We start from the raw sequence: 18,936 nt of genomic DNA on the forward strand, positions 1-18,936 counted from the left end.
GAGTGCCAATTCAGGACCAATTGCTTAAACAGTGCAGTTACAGCCCAAGGCTGAGGTTTTTCCACCTCTAAGGCAAACCAAACCAACCAGACAAAGAGGACTTTGGTTTCACCCCACTGGCTAACCACAAGTCACAACCAATTCCCTTAGACACTCCAGTTTCCCAGTATCACCACCAGTGCCACTCGTCCTGGGGATGAATGGTTATGAAAACCAACACTTCAATAAAAGAAACCGGTTCTCTCGATTCCAAAGAATCAACCCCAGACCCAGGTCAATTTACACATCAGATCTTACCCACAAATCATGCTGTTGCCAATTCTTTTAGAATCTAAAATCTAAAGGTTTATTCATAAAGGGAAAAAGATAGAGATGAGAGCTAGAATTGGTTAAATGGAATCAATTACATGCAGTTATGGCAAAGTTTTTAGTTAAGGCTTATAGCAGTGATGGAATAAACTGCAGGTTCAAATCAAGTCTCTGGAGAACATCCCCCGCTGGGATGGATCATCAATCCTTTGTGCAGAGCTTCGGTTTGTAGCAAAGTTCCTCCAGAGGTAAGAAGCAGGACTGAAGACCAGATGGAGATGAGGCATCAGCCTTATATAGGATTTTCCAGATGTAAAAACCTCTTTGTCCTTACTGTGGAAAATTACAGCAAAATGGAGTCTGGAGTCACATGGGCAAGTCCCTGCATACTTTGCTGAGTTACAAGGCATATCTGCCTTATCTCAGTGGGTCAGTTGTATAGCTGATGGTCCTTAATAGGCCATCAAGCAGGCTAGGCAGAGCTAACACCAACTTTCTGGGATGTTTCCCAGAAGCATAGCACAGATTTGAAATACAGACAGTATAGAGCCAATCCTTATAACTTCAACTACAAAATGATACATACATATAGACAGCATAATCATAAACAGCAACCCACAACCTGGTCTTAGACACCTTATATTACCCCCTTTACATAAGATTTGGTGCCACTACAGGACCTTGGTTGCAACCATGTTCTTTACGGTCCCAGATTACGTCAATAATGTCACAGGAAGTTTGCCTGCATCACTGACTAGACCTCATTAACTATTAATGTCATCAGTTAAATGTGTTAGATTGCTTCTGGAAAATTAGTATTGTTATAGTGTGTGCATGAGTGTTATTTCGATACTGATAGACTATAACATCATATGCCTGGAGGAATTCTACGCTGCTGTGCACATGCAGAATTCATGTCCCCTGCAGATGACCCCCCCGCCCCTTGCAGAAAATAGATTCTGCTGGGGAGATGCTGCAATTACACCTTTCGCCCACCAGGGGCTGTTGTGGCACTAGAAGAGAGGGCAGCCAGCTGGGGACAGGGCGAAGGAGGGGCAGTGGCTGCCTTCCTCATAGTGCCTTGCCTGCAGACCAGTTGAGAAGGCATATGATATGGGGGGGAGGGGGTGGACAGAAAGGGGTATATAGACTGGGGTTCAGAAGGGCTAGGGGGGACAGATGGGAGTGTGGGCACAGGAGCTAGTGGAGGGACAGCACTGAGCTAGGACTGAATGGGAATGGGGGTGCAGGGACACATGGGGACAGGGGCAGATGTGTCTAACTGAATGGGAGAGGCTGGGAGTCAGCCAGGATCTTCATGGGGGAGGCTCCCAACTCACTAACAATCCTTCCCCCCACCAAAAAACCTGTTCCATACTTCTCACACCCAACAACCTTCCAGGTTCACTCCCAGGTTCCTTCCCAGCAATTACTTGGCTCTCCCTCAGCTCCTCCATTACCCCTGACTCCTCCAAGCCTTTGCACTGCTTCTGAGGGGTGCAGGAAATATATTTCTGTATTGGAGTTTAAATGAATTATTACTTAAAGTCGTGTATTAATGTGCCTAGTAAGGAAACTATTTATCAAAAAACATTTCCTGAATCTTTTTTGTTTGTACCATTAAACATACTTGCTGACAGGTATTTTGAAATAAATTACCAAAATAATTGAAACTGTTGTGATTGTTATTTTGACAAATAAAATATCGTGCACTTAATTTTAAATTATTTGGGTGCAGAATTTCCCCTGGAGTAACAATAACTTCCCTGGTAGTTGTATTAGTTTTAAAAATGAATATACAGTAAAACCTATGTATTTTCTCCTATGCAGTATTAGGCTCACGGCACCATCCAGATTTAGTGCCAAGCACTCCATCTCTATTTGAAGCAGCTTCTTTAGCAACCACTATTTCTTCTTCTTCTTTGTATGTAGATGAACAATATCAACATGATGGAACTCTGCTTTATTCCAGCAGGTAATGGTTTGTTTAATATAAGTTATTGAAAATATGTCACAGATATCGTATTATCATGTAGGAAAATTATCTTAACCGTGGGGGAGATTTTACATGTTCTTGCTTGGAAAATAATCTATTTGCATGATTTATAATGGAAACATACTAGGATCATTAGTCTGTTTTTTGATGGGACCATTTTAGGCCAAAGTCTGCCTTCCTGTAAAAATGCCCTCCAAACAGGCATACGTGCTGCAAAGCAGTATTAATGTATGCCCATGTTTTAACTGAAGTGGTCCTCTGCTGAGTTCATTACTGTGATACATGCAGGTATTTGCATGTTGGAATAGCATGTCTGTTTTGTTGGATTACTGGGTTTGTGCACACAGACACACAGACCCAAAGACCTGAGCTGGATAATGCCTCAGTTCCCCTGCTTGTAGAAAGCACATGGAGCAGCACCTCTGGGGAAGTTTGTATGGGTGTGAGAAATGGAGCAGAAAACTTCTGTCTTCAGCCTTTGTGTTTTTATGATATAGTGGAGAGAATTTGGCCTTTCATTTGAAGTTTTCATCTTCTTCCTTGTGTTAACCCCATCAAAAGGGGGGGGGGGTTTGCTCTGAGTCCTCTCCCTAAAAGGTGCTTTGTGCAGTGCTACAGTCTCTATCCCATCACATGCTAACGTGTCTTTCTGTGACATCTCACCACTTCTCCTTGCATTAGCTTCTCTATCCTCAGCACTTGGGGCACTGTGCGTTATTTCTAGAATACTCCCTCATTTTCTTAATTCATCTGAGGACTCATAGTGTCAGTTTATGTTGAGTTTTCATGATCAGCCACTAGCCTGACACCAACCCTCCTCCTGTTTCAACTGGGCTTCGAACTAGCTATGGTGGAGATTTGGGGTGGGGGGGTTGTTTTTGTTTTTAACTTTGCCATATACCATCATGAAATTCACATTGGTATATGACAAACGACCATAATAAATCTTATCAAATGTAAACATAATATATCTATGCTCTGCCTATAAAGAGGTTAGTGTTTATAACAGTATGATGTTTTATTAGGTTAAAATATATATTTTAAGAGTGTCTGCCTTTTTTCTACTAATAATACCTTTTAGGTTGTTAGATTTTAAACATTCTTTCAGATTTAATACATATTTACCCATTCATGGTCTTTCTTGACTACTTGTATTCCACTCGGCTTGGCAGTGAAAATAAATAACTTCACATTTGTTACTACAGTGAGGTGCTAATCTGTTTTGCTTTCTGGGTCCAATGCACTAGCACAACTATTACAGTGTTTGGGTTGTGATATTACAAGTGAATGAAAATAGTTTTTAGTTTGGAATGTTACATTTCTATTTATATCTAAATATTCACTGTAAACATATCTGTTCTTGGATTTTATAATGATTATTTTAATATTGAATCCTGAACAAACCCAACCATCTCTTTAAGCTTTTGTCCACATATGCCAAATGAACATATTCACAAACTTAATAGTAAGATGATACAAACAAATGTTGAGAACATTTTCAAGGTTGTTAGTCGTGAAAATGTTTTCAATTAACATTCCACATATTGATATTTTATGTGGCTGAGAGCAGGAAAAAAAGATCTTTTTTTTTTTTTAATTTAACGCTATTTAATTTTAGGTTTTTAAGTTTTTATTGTGTTTAATAGAAATGGTTGCTGTAGGAAATTAAGAAGCTCATACAGTCTTTGGTAATTCAACTGTTCGATCAGATTTTTGTCTACTAATTTGCATGGAGGTTGCGTGTGTGTGTGTATGTATGTATATGTGTGTGTGTGTGTATGTATGTGTGTATATATATATATATATATATATATATATATATATATATATATATGTATATATATATATATATATATATGTATATATATATATATATATAATTTTTTTTCCAGTGAGTCATATCAACACAGACTTGTCTTGCAGACCTAATTTAGTATGTAAAGTTAAGCAAACAATTTGCATTTGCAGTACATTCTCAGGAAATACAAATTTGTGTGCATAAATTATTTGCATGCTCAGAAATTGCTTATGCCTAAAAATAGGTAGAAAGGGTGTAGAAAACTAGTGGGAGAGCAATTCCAATTTTCAGCTGAGGACACATTTGCTGTGTCACGTGTAATCATTATTTTAAGGCCTTTATTCATGGGATGATGTATTCCATATTTAAACGTTACAGGAGGAATATTAAGGCACCTTTTTATGAATATTTCTTATAATATACAATGACTCTCTTTTTACAAATAAGTTTTTGAAAGTAATATCTGTTTTCCATATAATTTCTTTGTTACGTTATTGTGGTCAGCATAGACTTGTTTGTGATTCTCTGAATGTCATACATGCTTACATAGAATGAAAAGGAATTAGCTCTTCATTTTGCTAGTATTTGGTGCTCTGCTTTCTTTCCTTGCTCACATATATGAAATGTTTGCAAGTCTCTTTTGTATATCTATAATGGGGGAGGGAAGCATTTTAATCACTTTTTACCACATTTTTGCTTCATCAATCCCATAAATTAACTTACCACATAAACCATATTTACTACCATAAATAAATGCTCTGCAGGAGTAAACATTGCATAAGGCATTCAGAATTTAGTGCATCAATTGTCCATATGTACATTCGTACAAGGTTTTTTCTGCAGTCTTATAACCGTATACTGTGTTGCATAGTCCTATGTAGAGGAGAGGGGAAATTGTCAGGGAAATAGTTTATTTGCCAAAAAAATGCAGTTTTGGTTGACCCAAAACGATTAGTGAATTAGATGTGAATTTGACACATGGTTTGGAACAATATTAAGGGAGTGGGGGCGAGGAGGCAGAGACAACTTCAGCCCCTTTCACAAAATGGGGATGGGGAGCATGTGCTGCCTCCATCTCCCCTTCAACCTTTAGCCTGGTGGTTAGGGCACCCATAAGGATGTGGGAGGACCCTCATTCAGTTCTCTTCTCTGCCTGATGTGGAGGAGGGAGTTGAACTTGGGTCACCCACTGTCAGGAGAGTGCCCTAGCCCCTGGGCTATGAGATATCCTGGGCAGGCCTCTCTCAATCTCTTGTTCCACTTGTATAAATAATTATTCATTGGGCCAGTAAGAGAATTAAAATGGCTCTGTCGACTAGTGGTCAGGCCATTGGCATGGGAGGTGGAAAACCCAGGCAATCCAGACCAGTGAGAGGTCGCGCCTGCCCTGCAATCTTGGGTGCCTCTCAATGCTTTGTTGTAGCTCCCAACCAGAGCCACTCACAAACAGCCTAACAGCATGCAGGTCACACCCTGAGTGTATGTATAGTGTGCAGCCCTGGTCCACCAACTCTGACCCCAGCAACCTGTTAGCAACACACCAGTCACACGCTGGCTTCCAGCAGCTTTGTTTACTACCTTCAGGGTGACCCCAACAAACTCCCAGACCCAAATTTTCCCCAAAACATGTGTTCTGCGCTGTCCAGCCATTTCCTGGACAATCTGGATATTAACAGTCCATTACTCCTGTAATGGGTCAATATTCAACAGTTGGCTGTTTTAACTGGAGGTACCAAGCAGTTCAGTTTAAACACAACAGCAGATTAGTTTAGATTAAAAATAAAACAAATTTATTTAAGTATAAAGAGGGAGGTTTTAAATGAGTACAAGTATAAGATACTAAAATCAGAAATAGTTATCAGAATAATAAAGATGAAACGCTTCCCAGTTGCAAAAACTTAAGCTATATTTGATTAAAGGTAAAATCCTTAACACATGGTTCCAGCAACAGGACTGAGCAAATTCTCAGTTCAGACTTCCCTCAAAGTCAAAGGGCTAATTCCTTTGTCTTGTGTAATAGAGAGAGAATCTGGAGTGTGTTTGCCCCTCACTTTTATAGTCCAGTCACCCTTTGAAATGCATTTTCCTGGGGATTATCGCTAGATAAAGTTCATTCCAGCTGTGAGGAAGGAGACCTGGAGACTTATGGTGAAAGAGGTTCCACATTGTTGTTTGCTAAAATGCAGATTGATTGGTTCCTGCTTCCCTTTGCTGCCAAAGAATGGCCACTTGACCGGCGATTGCCAATCAACTTTGATAACATCTGGCTAGAGATGTCAGCTAGTTGTTTGTCTTTCAGAAGTGGGTTTACTCCCCCCCACCAGACTTGTCTGGTAAACACAGTGTAGTCATAATTTCACGTTATTAATAACACTTAATTTGCATTTTGTTCATATGTTACAGAAGGATATTGATGACCGTTGTGGTGGTAGTTTTTTAAATGATACCTCACAAGGTATATTTTGCACAAAGACCATTACAATAATATGTAGGGTGTGAATACACGGGTGCTTTTGGTCACATGAGAGGTGGCAGATCCAGGTTCCAGCCCTCCTGCCCCAGTGGTTAACTATTTATACAGATTTTAAAAGCTTCAGCAGGAGAGAATGAGAGACACCCATCCCCGACTACCCCAATGGCCAGTAGTTACAGCATTCCCCTGAGAGGTGAGGGACCCATGTTCAAATCCCTTCTACGCATCAGGCAGAAGAGGAAATAGAACTGGGGTGTGTCACATTCCGGGTGAGCACCATAACCGCTGGACTGAATGCTATAAGGGAGCTGCTTCTTCCTCTTCCTTTGGCTGTTTTGTGAATCTAGCCCAAGTTGAACAAAACATTCCATTTGACCAAAGCAAAATTTTTGTTGAAGTATTTTGGTTGAAATATTTTGGAATTTTCAGTTGCTAAAGAATAAATAGGTTTTTTACCTGCTGGATATGTTTAGAACCTGCATCTAGGACACATTCACTAGCAGTTAGCTTTAGGTTGATGTGTGCAGACAAAACATTACCATGCTCACCTACTCAGAGAACCAGTTGGATTTGTTCGTTATTTCAAAACTTAGCTAAAACTTACAAAGAGAATGAGACTTAAATGTTTTCATTCCAAGACCATTTTTGGACACAACACTTAAGTAATTTCCCTGCAGTGTATTTTGTAAATGCTCAAAAGGCCATATGGAAGTTTGCTTGTGTTCTGAGTTTATCTTTTTAACAGCCAAAGCCACTACTTGCACTTTTAGTATCTCCTGCAGCTGAAACTTCCCCACAAAAGTGTAGTCTTCGTTACTCTGCCCTCCCCACAACTTGGAACAGCCTGCAATAAGGTTGGGGAGATGTTAAATACAGTAATGAATAATTAAGGGATTTGAGTTAAGGCTGTCAATTAATTGCAGTTAACTCATGCGATTAACTCAAAAAAATTAATTGTGATTAATCGCAGTTTTACTCACACTATTAAACAATTTAAATGTATTAAATATTTTGGATGTTTTTCTACATTTTAAAATGTATTGATTTTAATTACAACACAGAATACAAAGTTGACAATGCTCACTTTACATTATTTTTATTACAAATATTTGCGCTGTAAAAATGGCAAACAAAAGAAATATTTTTCAGTTTGCCTCATACAAATAGTGTAGTGCAATCTCTTTATCGTGAAAGTGCAACTTACAAATGTAAATTTTTTTACATAACTGCACTCAAAAACAAAACAATGTGAAACTTTAGAGCCTACAAGTCCATTCAGTCCTAATTCTTATTCAGCCCATCGCTCAGACAAACAAGTTTGTTTAAATTTGCAGGCGATATTGCGCCCACTTCTTTACAATGTCACCTGAAAGTGAGAACAGGCGTTCGCATGGCACTCTTTTGTAGCCGGCATTGCAAGATATTTACGTACCAGATATGCTAAACAGTCATTTGTCCCTTTATACTTTGACCACCATTCCAGAGGACATGCTTCCATGCCAATGATGCTTATTTAAAAAAAAATACATTAATTAAATTTGTGACTGAACTCCTTGGGGGAGAATTATATCTCTACTCTGTTTTACCCACATTCTGCCATATATTTCATGTTATAGCAGTCTCGGATGATGACCCAGCACATGTTGCTCATTTTAAGAACACTTCCACTGCAGATTTGACAAAACACAAAGAAGGTACCAATGTGAGATTTCTAAAGATAGCTACAGCACTCGACCCAAAGTTTTAGAATCTGACATTCCTTCCAAAATTTGAGAGGGACGAGGTGCAGAGCATGCTTTCAGACATCTTAAAAGAGCAACACTTGGATGTGGAAACTACAGAACCCAAACCACCAAAAAAGGAAATCAGCCTTCTGCTGGTAGCATCTGACTCAGATGATGAAAATGAACATGCATCAGTCCACACTGCTTTGGATTGTTATCGAGCAGCACTCATCGTCAGCATGGATGCGTATCTTCTGAAACAGTGGTTGAAGCATGAAGGGACATATGAATTTTTAGTATATCTGCCTTGTAAATATCTTGCAACGCCAACTACAACAGTGCTATGAGAATGCCTGTTTTCACTTTCAGGTGACACTGTAAACAAGAAGCAGGCAGCGTTATCTCCTGCAAATTTAAACAAACTTGTTTGTCTGAGTGATTGGCTGAACAAATCAGACTGAGTGAACTCGTAGAATTATGTACAAAAAAAACTGCATTCAAAAATAAAACAATGTAAAACTTTAGAGCCTGCATTTGTAAGTTCAACTTTTATGATAGATTGCACTACTGTACTTGTATTAGGTGAAATGAAAAATACTGTTTTTTATTTTTTACAGTGCAAATATATGTAATAAAAAAATTCTAAGTGCACAGTGCTCACTGTGTTGTAAATGAAATCTATTTGAAAATGTAGAAGACATCTAAAACTATTTAAATTGTATTTTATTATTGTTTAACAGTGCGATTATTCGCAATTAATTTTTTTAATCACTTGACAGCCCTAATTTGAGTACATGCACACAGCTACAGATTGTGCAAAAATGCACAACTAAGCATTGTAACTATGTGCTTATGTTTGCCTTGGTATTATCTTTGCACATGATGTAAAATACATTACCAAGTGTGTATCTTTTTCTGGCCAAGGTAACATCTTTCACTTCTAGAAGTATACTTGTCTGCCCGCTTCTGCATGTATGTGGAGACTGGTAGGACTGAGTCATTTCTGGACTATGCTTGTCCAAACCTTTTGCAGTGAAATGCATAGTTCTGGAAGTTTGTTATGAAAGCAAAAGCACTGAGGCCTGCGTGGTTGTGTAAGAAACATCAGCTGTGTGCAGGTCCCATATATACTACTCCACCTTTCAGTGTCTTTTGACTTGAGAGAAGCCTGGAGGCCTTCAGCCCCTTTCCTTCTTGTGACTTTGGGCACAGGCTTCTTTAATTCATTCTCCTTTTGCATATGTATTATGGGAATTCAGCCATGCAGGAAAATCAGTGGCTAGTTGGGTTTAGAAACTTCAGCCCTACTGGTTTGCCCAGGAAGTCTGCAGCATAGCTGAGGATTACTTTACTCACCCTAACAAGATCAACCTTTTGTTTTCAATCCAGTGTTACCACACGATTTGCTTAGTAAACAACCATTTATATTTAATGAAAACAAAGAAAATACTTTAAATACTCTGAAATAATTTTTAAATAAAGGCTATTAGATAATGAATCTATCATCATGTTCTTCCTATATAGACATTCACAAACTTTTTGCTGCTATGCTAAAGTCCTACTTTTTTAGAACGTACTCCTATGCTATACTTTAGTGCACTCCTATAAACTTGTTGCTTTTTTTCCCCCTGGTTCATCTTCAGCAATTATTGTCTCAGTCATTAGTGTGGCCTATAAGGTAGTGCATACCACCAGGATCCTATAGAATTGGAATAGGACTGCAAGAGTCTCTCCAGAATCAAATACTTCTGGCTTGTCAGCAAAACAGAAGTATAGTCAGTGGATCCTTCGAGCTAGCAGTTCTTCCTCTGCTGTTACTAGATGACTGCCTCTCCTCAGCTTGTGCTTCAGAATGGAAGATCTTGCTCCGTAGCCACAGTGCCACAGGTGCTGATGTCCCAGGTCTAATACCCAGCACACCTCTCAGCCTTACATGATTTTCTTCAGCCAAAGTCCCCTAGGGCTTTTAATTACTGTTATATTTCCCCCATAGGCTCTGGCTCAGCCGCCAAGCAGAGTATGTAGGACAGACAGAAACCATCATGGGCAAGAGGTTCTCTAATTGGTTTAAAGAAACCTAATGATCATGCTCGATAACGGCTAATGCACGGGGTTGCTATGTGTCCAAGTTGTCCCAGATCATCCATTTCTTGGAGTAGTTACCCCTGGAAATCTGTAAGGATGCTCAGAACACACTGACAGCTTTCTAGTTTTGTGGGCTCAGGATCACACTGGAAGTCCTGGTTTTTTGCACCTCAAAGGTGGCTACTCTATACTATGCCCTTTTGGATGATTCGGGGCACTTTCTGCTGACAGATAATGCAAATATGCCAATCCCTCCTCTCCATTGCTGCTCTCCTTTTCTCCTTTCTCCTAAAGCACGTGTTTTTTACATTTTGCCTACATTTTATGGTACATTGGGAAATCCTCAATCCTTGTGGGAAAAAGATTAAATGAAATTGATACTTTAGGTGTACTTTGATATTTTTGGTAATTAGATTTTTGTTTTAAATTTGAGAAACTTTGATTGCAAAACCATTACTCCATGAGCTTTCTTTGATAAAAAGGAAGCCCAAAGCAGGCTTTGACATAAAACTGGAAGATTTGTTTACAAACATGACCCATTTTCAGCCCTTAAATATGTAACAGACTATTACTTTGCTAAATTATTTAATATCATTCCAATCTGTCATGTTCTGTATCTGTATTTTAGGAAGCCTCTTGGCATAAAGTACAGAATGAGGAAACTGCTTGTATATAGACTGGAATCCCTGTGTTATATTTACTAAAGAAAATTTATACTGCATGTATGCTTAGTAGTTCTATATTTGTGTGTGTACATGACTTCCATTAACGTTAGGGGAATATACTCATGGATCAGTCGGGGAAAATGGAATCCATTAATTGCTTGTTGAAAAACAAATAATTAATTTTGAAGAGAATGGCATTGCTTGATAAAGATTTTCATTTGGAGTATTAGCTTTAATTTATTGAAACATGAATGGTTTTTATCAACTATGCATTTAACTATTTTTCAGTGGGAGGGAAAAGTTTCTTAGAGGAAATAAACTCTGCATTTCCTCTCCCATATGTGCTATGGAAATGAGGAACTTAGTCTGTGTTAAGGAGGGTATCCGCTACCTCAGTGATTCCGCTGGGTTTAGTGGGATTACTTGTGTGTTTAAAGTTAAGCATATGCAGAAGTGCTTTGCTGAAGCTGAAGGCTGTGGCTGTACTGTGCAAGTATGGGGTTTTGAGAATCCTGGGCTCTGTTGTAGATTAGAACACACACAACTGAATGGTAGTCGATGCACTAGGGCCCAGCAAAGAGGCTTGTCATTGAGGTGAGGTAGGGACCTATAAACAGTCATAACATCCTAACATCAGTAGCATTATGCATGCCTGTATCTGAGCACTACTGAGCTGCCCCTTTTCAGCATGCCAGTCTTCAAACTTTGAATAGCTGGAGAAGAATTAGAGAAGCCATAACTGCAGCAGGAAGCAGGTGGGAATGGCCAAATTGGGATTTCCAGGGTAGCAGGACCTCACCAAAAAAACAGAAACAAGAGGGAAAAATGTTGACTAATACAGGGCAAATAATGTGTAATAAATACTTCAGTCAATGACCTTTGGCTTTCTTCCATTTGTGAATTGACATGGTTTTGGGGTAGGGGTGGGGGAAAAAGAGGGGGTCTCAGTGAAATGGTTTTTCCAGATAAGCAGTGCCAAATATTAATTTTATAAGGAAATAAAAATTTCTCATTATGAAGTCTTCAAAGACTTTCTTCTTCTCGAATACTTCTTTTTTTGATGCTGTAGTTGTTTTAATGCTTGACTGGGCAACAAAATGGCAGATGAAATTTAATGTTGATAAATGCAAAGTAATGCACATTGGAAAACATAATCCTAACTATACATATACAATGATGGGGTCTAAATTAGCTGTTACCACTCAAGAAAGAGATCTTGGAGTCATTGTGGATAATTCTCTGAAATCATCCACTCAATGTGCAGTGGCAGTCAAAAAAGCAAACAATGTTGGGCATCATCAAGAAAGAGAGAGATAAGAAAATATCATATTGCCTCTGTATAAATCCATGGTATGCCCAAACTTTGAATACTGCATGCAGATATGGTTGCCACATCTCAAAAAAGATATATTGGAATTGGAAAAGGTTCAGAAAAGGGCAACAAAAATGATTAGGGGTATAGAATGGCTTCTGTATGAGGAGAGATTAATAAGACTGGGACTTTTCAGCTTGGAAAAGAGGCAACTGAGGGGGGAAATGATAGAGGTCTATAAAATCATGAGTGGTATAGAGAAAGTAAATAAGGAAGTGTTATTTACGCCTTCTTATAATACAAGAACAAGGGGCAACCAAATGAAATTAATAGGTAGCAAGTTTAAAACAAACACAAGAAAGTATTTTTTCACGCAATGCGCTGTCAACCTCTGGAACTCCTTGTCAGAGGATGTTGTGAAGACCAATACTATAACGGTGTACAAAAGGGAGCTAGGTAGGTTCATGGAAGATATTAGCCAGGATGGGCAGAAATAGTGTCCCTAGCCTGTGTTTACCAGAAGCTGGGATTGGGTGACGGGGCTTGGATCACTTGCTGATAACCTGGGTGTTCATTCCCTGTGGGGCACCTGCCATTGGTTACTGTCAGAGGACAGGATACTGGGCTTGATGGACCTTTGGTCTGACCCAGTATGGCCATTCTTATGACTACAGTCAATACCGTACATGTGTGCTCAGTTTGAGTCCTGTTATTTGAAAGAGTTCAACCTTATCTTAGAAAATGTATATGCTACTATGTAATCCTGTGCATTGTTTGTGTAACAGAAGTGACTGCAATATTTGTTTGTCTGTTTGCTAAAGCAGAGTGCTAAAACTTCTTCACACAGCAAAAATTTAAAAACACCTAGTAATTATATCCAAAATGGTCAAGTGCAGTATCGGTTGCCATGATTGTGTAAAAAGACCTGAACTCGTTCTCTGCTTTTAAACCTGCAAAGAGCTCAGTCAGGTCATGATCTTTATGGAATTTCAGTAGGTGGCACTGGACTACTTTAAATGGTAGCTTGGGGGTACAGAAATAAAATATAGCAGGATATTTTATTATTGTAAAGGGGTAAAGAAGGACTGGATTTCTGTAACCAGAATGTGCTGCGAACTTCATGTAATATGGAAGTATGTTAATACTGAAAGGAATGTTGCATGTTCTGTCTCTAGTTTTTCTGTTCATAGAAAATTCCTATTTCTTGCTGTACTTTCCTAGGCTAGCCCTTCCTTCTGAAGAATGCAAGCTGGTGTGTCGGTAGGATGGGTGTCTTCGTTTCTCTCCTGTTTGCTGCCTCTTAGCTTGCTTCTTTTCTTCTCCCTATTGTTCCTGTCTGCTTCTTTGTTCCAATTCTCTTTTTTGTTCTTTCCTACCTTTCTCTATTGCTCTTTTTCTCTGTTTCCCTGTGGTTCTCTCTTCCCCTTCTGCCTACTGTTTTTGCTTTCAGTCTGTCCCTCTGTCATGCCTGTGTACTATGCAGTTCATAAAATTACACAAAAATTGCAAGATCCAGAGGCAAAGGATCTTTTAAAACAACGAGAACACAAAGGAAATATCTTCAGGACTTATTCGTGAGGTTTAATTTAAAAGTAACTAATCAATACATCTCATAAGAACTTTATAATGAAACACATACCTTTCATCAAAAAGCCACTTTCTAAATAAAAAGCAACATCTCCTTCTGTGACTTGTGCCACATGTAATGAATTCATACAATTGCATAATCTGGCCTTCTGAGTTCTGTATGGGTGTTAGGTTAAACAGTAAAACTTACTCCACTTCTATCAGATAAGATTTCATCTATGTATGGTTTCTTTGACTTATGTTCTCTCTAGTTTTTATACTATAGCTTGAAGAAAGTAATTCCTAATATTGTGTTTCTTTAGAACATAGACATCACTGATAATTACTATGATTCAGGTTGCAAAACACTTTATACTGTATCCTCCTCCTTGTTTTTATACTGTTAAAACTTGCTGAAACATTCACGTTTTGGTCTGAAACATCTTATGTCTGGACTTCTTCTTTTGAAAATGAATATATTTGAGAGCAGATGCAAAATCTACTCAACTGTTTTGTTCCCTCCCTCTCCCCTCCTCCAAGCTAGGAGAGAGTTAAAATAGCTTTCCATCGTAAGAAATTTCTAACTACACGTTTAAAAAAAAAAGGGGGGGGGTAAGGGCGGGGGAATACATTGACTGGTATTGAGCAAAATGAGACCAACAGCAGAGATGGGACCTCATTCCACTTTAACCCCATTCACTTCTGTATGACCTGCTCAACTTAATTGAGACCATTTAATTGCTAGTATTAATCATAGGAAATATTCAATTTAAGAAATTCTTGGGGAAATTAAATGCAAAAAATTCTAATGCAATGTAAAATCTGTTGCTCACGCATATATTTAGTAGTAGCATTTTTCTGGTTAAATACATGGCTTAATCTGTTACTGCATAATAGAATGTGTACCTTAACCTATATGGTGTGCAGTTATGTAGACATCACTATGGAAACCTGAACTTTTGCACGTCAAGGCTTTTGATGATTTTAAGGGCTGCATTAAGCAATTTTTGTGCGTTTACTGTATATAGGTTTTTTTTGGAGCAGCACTGATACACATGCCGGTTTCAGTTCAATTACTAATTTAAGATTTGAAAGAGTAGGCAGTAATTTGTTTGAATGGTTGGAAAGTTGGTTGAAGCAGTATTTCATCTTGTCTGCAAAGCTTTGCACGTTTGAAAGACTGCGCTGTCTTTCTTTGTTTTTTGGAAAAGGGTTCCAGCTGCAGTAATTAACACATTTCTCAATTTTGATGCACCATGTATAAAGTTTTTTTTATGCCTACAGTATGAAACAAATGATGTCACCAGAATATATCAATTACCTGTTCCTCTTGAGGATAAATATTTTACTGAAACTAGGGATTGGTGACAGGGTTCAGTAGTAGGAAACCTAGTACTAAACTATTATACAAAAGAGGAAAATGTGATAGCAGGATTGAAAATTATACTGTTGTAAGCCAGGATTTGATGTATACAGAGTTGGATCGGTATCACAAAAGTACTGCTAGACTAAAAGGCCAATGTAAATTTTTGACATAGTTTTAAAGTCCGATATTTTCTGAGTCACGTGCACTACAATAATATTATTTATGCCACTGGAAAGCATAGAATTCCTTCTGTCCAACGATATAATCACTAACCTTAGCATAGTTTTAATGTAATATTAGTGGCTAAATTTTAGGGCCGGGGTAGGGGACGGGGAACATGGACAGAAATCTGTCTCAGTATTGCACTGGTCCTAGACGAGTTATCTGAAAGGTTATGTTTGTCTCTGAATACTAAGTAGATAAGACTTTTTTTTAAATATGCATTCTAAGTAATCTTAACTAATAATCCCTCAGTTCAGTTTGTATTACATTTATTGCAGTAGCCCAAATATCTCCTTGAATTAGGCACTGCACATATGCTTAGCAAAAGATGGTCACTTCCCTGAAGAGTTTACAATCTAGGAAGAATTTAATTTGAAATTTTCTTCATTGAAGTCTAGGTTGTTTCATGAGGTACTTTGGCAGCAGAAGGAATATTGACTCACTCATGAATTCAGATACAAGAGTTGAAATTACTGTTTACTGCTGATACCAAAGGATTGATTTGGGCTTTCAGAAAAGAAATCCAGTTTTTTTCTTCACTTAGCGAGTTCTGTACCATTTAAACTTATTCTTTTACTCAGTGAGACATTAGAAGATGTTTAATAATGTATGTGTCTTTGCTATAAATCTTGCATTAGTTGGCTTGTGAGTTTATGGTACTGCTCTACTGAGCTACAGGCAAGTCTCATCTTACGTGGGGGTTCTGTTCTGCGGTTAGCACGTAAATTGAAAACTGCGTTTAGTGAAACACTCATTGAGTTGAATGGCGGGTGGAATCGCCTGCACTACAGATGCAGTTTTTATAGTTTTTCCTGTTTTTTGCTGACTGCGCAAAGCTGTTTTCGCTCATGTTAAATGCGCCTAAGATACGACTTGCCTGTACTCAGAAAAGTAGTTATCAATAGTTTGCTGTCAAACTTGGAAGACCAACCTAGTGGGGTTCTGCACAGGGTTGTCCTGGATCCAATACTGTTCAGTATTTTCATTAATGAATTGGAGAGTGTTCATAAAATGTGTGGGTGACACCAAACTGGAAGGGGTTGCTAGCACTTTGGAGGACAGAACTAGAATTCAACACAACCTTGACAAATTGAAGAATTGGTTTGAAATCAACCAGATGAAACTCAGTATAGGCAAGTGCAAAGTACTACAAGCAGGTCAAGTTTATTATCAGTGACTTAGCCAGAGACCAGTGCACCAAAACAAAATATATTACTGTAAAACTTAAAACTAAATCCAAAATTTTAGAATATTAATATAAATACAAATGTCGAAAGACCATTAAGCCATATATATGCACCATGCCACTTGCCTTTTCCTTATTTTATTGGCTAACTATGCTAATAGGGCAATCACTTTGATCAAATGTGTCATTTCCTAATAAATACTCTGTTTCCTGAGAGGTCATAGAAAAATGACAAAAACATGGAAAGCCATTTTGACCTCAAGTGACAATACAGATTACAACAAAATAAATAATTGGGTAGGTCGTCTACCTGCTCAGAGCGGCATGGACAGAGGTGGTTATGTTTATTGATGTCAATACATCAGCCTTCTAAGGGTATGTCTCCACTGGGGGAAGAGGAGGTGGAACCATGGTTGGCAAGTCTCAGAGCCCCGATGAACTGCAGGCTTTAGCAGGGTTTGGGCTATGGGGCTAAAAATAGCAGTGTAGGCATTGCTGCTTGGGCTGAAACCCAGGCTCTGAGACCCAGCCCCCTCGCCAGTTTTCAGAGCCTGGGTTCCACCCCAAGTGGGAAGGTGTACCCCCCTATTTTAAGCCTCAGAACATAAGCCCCATGAACCCAAATCAGTTGATCTGGGCTCTGAAATTTGCTGCTACAGGGTTTTTTTTGTGTGTGTTTAAGTGTAGACATAAGTAATCTGACTGCATAAATTGAAAACTGAGAGCTCCTTAACTTGTTATTGGACAAACTGTCTAAATAACTTGCATACCCAGGGCTCTTTTTAACAAAGGGGAACCAAGGAGACACATTTGTAATGGAAATAACTGCCACGTCTAATTGCTTAATAATATCCTCTAATCTCAACTTGATTAGGGATTTCATTTTTTTAAAATAAGTTTAATCGTTTTCAATTTTGAGAGGCCTAGAGAATGTAAAGAATTCTGAATGTACTCTAACCAAGGAAATTTACATGAAAAAACCAGTCTGAGCTGTTCCTCTAAGCATAGCCTGGGCAGGCGTTGTGGAGGCAGAAATTGATATTGCGATATTGCGGCAAAGTACTACACTTAAGGAGGAAAAATCAAATGCACACGTACAAAATGGAGAATAACTGGCTATGCAGTAGTACTGCAGAAACTATCGGGGGGTTATAGTGGATTGCAAATTGAATATGAATTAAAAATGCGATGCACTTGCAAAGAAGGCTAATATCATTCTGGGGTGTATTAACAGGAGTATCGTATGTAAAACATGGGAGGTAATTGTTCCACTTTACTTGACACTGGTGCGGCCTCCCCTGGAGTATTGGGTGCTGATTTGGGCACCACGCTTTTAAAAGGATATGGACAAATTGGAAAAAGCCCAGAGGAGAGCAACAAGAATGATAAAAAGTTTTGAAAACCTGGCCTATGAGGTCATGTTTACTCTTGAGAAAAGAAGATTGAGGTTGAACCTGATGAGTCTTCAAATATGTGAAGGGCTGTTACAAAAAGGATGGTGATCAGTTGTTCTCGATGTCCACAGAAAGTAGGACAAGAAGTAACCAGCTTAATCTGCATCAAAGGAGAGTTAGGTTAGAAATCAGGAAAAACTTTCTAAATATAACAATTGTTAAGTGCTGGACTAGGTTACCAAGGGAGGTTGTGGAATCCCTGTCACTGGAGGTTTTTAAGAACAGGTTATACAAACACCTGTCAGAGTAGTCTAGGTATACTTGATCCTGCCTCGGGTAAGTGGGATGTGGATTAGATGACCTCTTGTAGTCCGTTCCAGTCCTACATTTCTATGATTCTGTATTTCATCTTATGAAACTATTCTTTGTGTTGACAAATTAAAATAATATCTTTGGTGATGTTAGAAACTAGAGGCAAATATTTAGGTTTTGTTATAACTTCTGCATACTTTTTACTGTTAAACCTCTGTGAATGAACAGCCCCCCCCAAAAAAATCTCTAATTGAGTAAGAAGAATTTTCTGGTTCCCAAAAGAAATATTTGGTAGACTATCTGCCCATGTAGATACTAGGAGGCAAATAGATGAATCAACGGCAGCTAAAGATATCAAATAAGGATCCAACATCTGTGGCAAAAACTGACAAGTTTATGCTTTGTCATAAGTCATCTATTCTAACTAGACTAGATCCTCAGTAACAAGTAATAAACCACCAAGGCTGCAAAAACTACCAACAAAAGTTTTTATGTAAAAATTATAGTTCAGTTGCTTTGGAAGGTCTT

The 18,936-nt window shown here is 38.5% G+C and overlaps 1 protein-coding gene and 1 long non-coding RNA gene across 3 annotated transcripts in view; one reads left to right on the top strand and one right to left on the bottom strand.

The window, feature by feature from the left end:
* The window catches only part of PIP5K1B (phosphatidylinositol-4-phosphate 5-kinase type 1 beta), a 161,151-nt gene that overhangs the window by 120,322 nt on the left and 21,893 nt on the right, over positions 1-18,936 (top strand). Inside the window, exon 13 of one of the 2 annotated variants that reach the window (XM_050944288.1) lies at positions 2,242-2,284. In XM_050944288.1, the coding sequence (XP_050800245.1) occupies positions 2,242-2,284 (43 nt within the window). Of the gene's footprint in view, positions 1-2,139; positions 2,285-18,936 lie in introns of both variants that reach the window. The other variant, XM_050944287.1, reaches the window with a different exon arrangement.
* LOC127046799 (uncharacterized) overlaps positions 16,685-18,936 on the bottom strand; it is a 37,392-nt gene continuing 35,140 nt past the window's right edge. Inside the window, exon 4 of the long non-coding RNA XR_007773202.1 lies at positions 16,685-18,256. This is a non-coding gene — a long non-coding RNA (uncharacterized LOC127046799). The remainder of the gene's footprint in view (positions 18,257-18,936) is intronic.

The sequence above is a fragment of the Gopherus flavomarginatus genome, chromosome 3, assembly GCF_025201925.1.
Source record: "Gopherus flavomarginatus isolate rGopFla2 chromosome 3, rGopFla2.mat.asm, whole genome shotgun sequence".
Lineage (NCBI taxonomy): Eukaryota > Metazoa > Chordata > Testudines > Testudinidae > Gopherus > Gopherus flavomarginatus.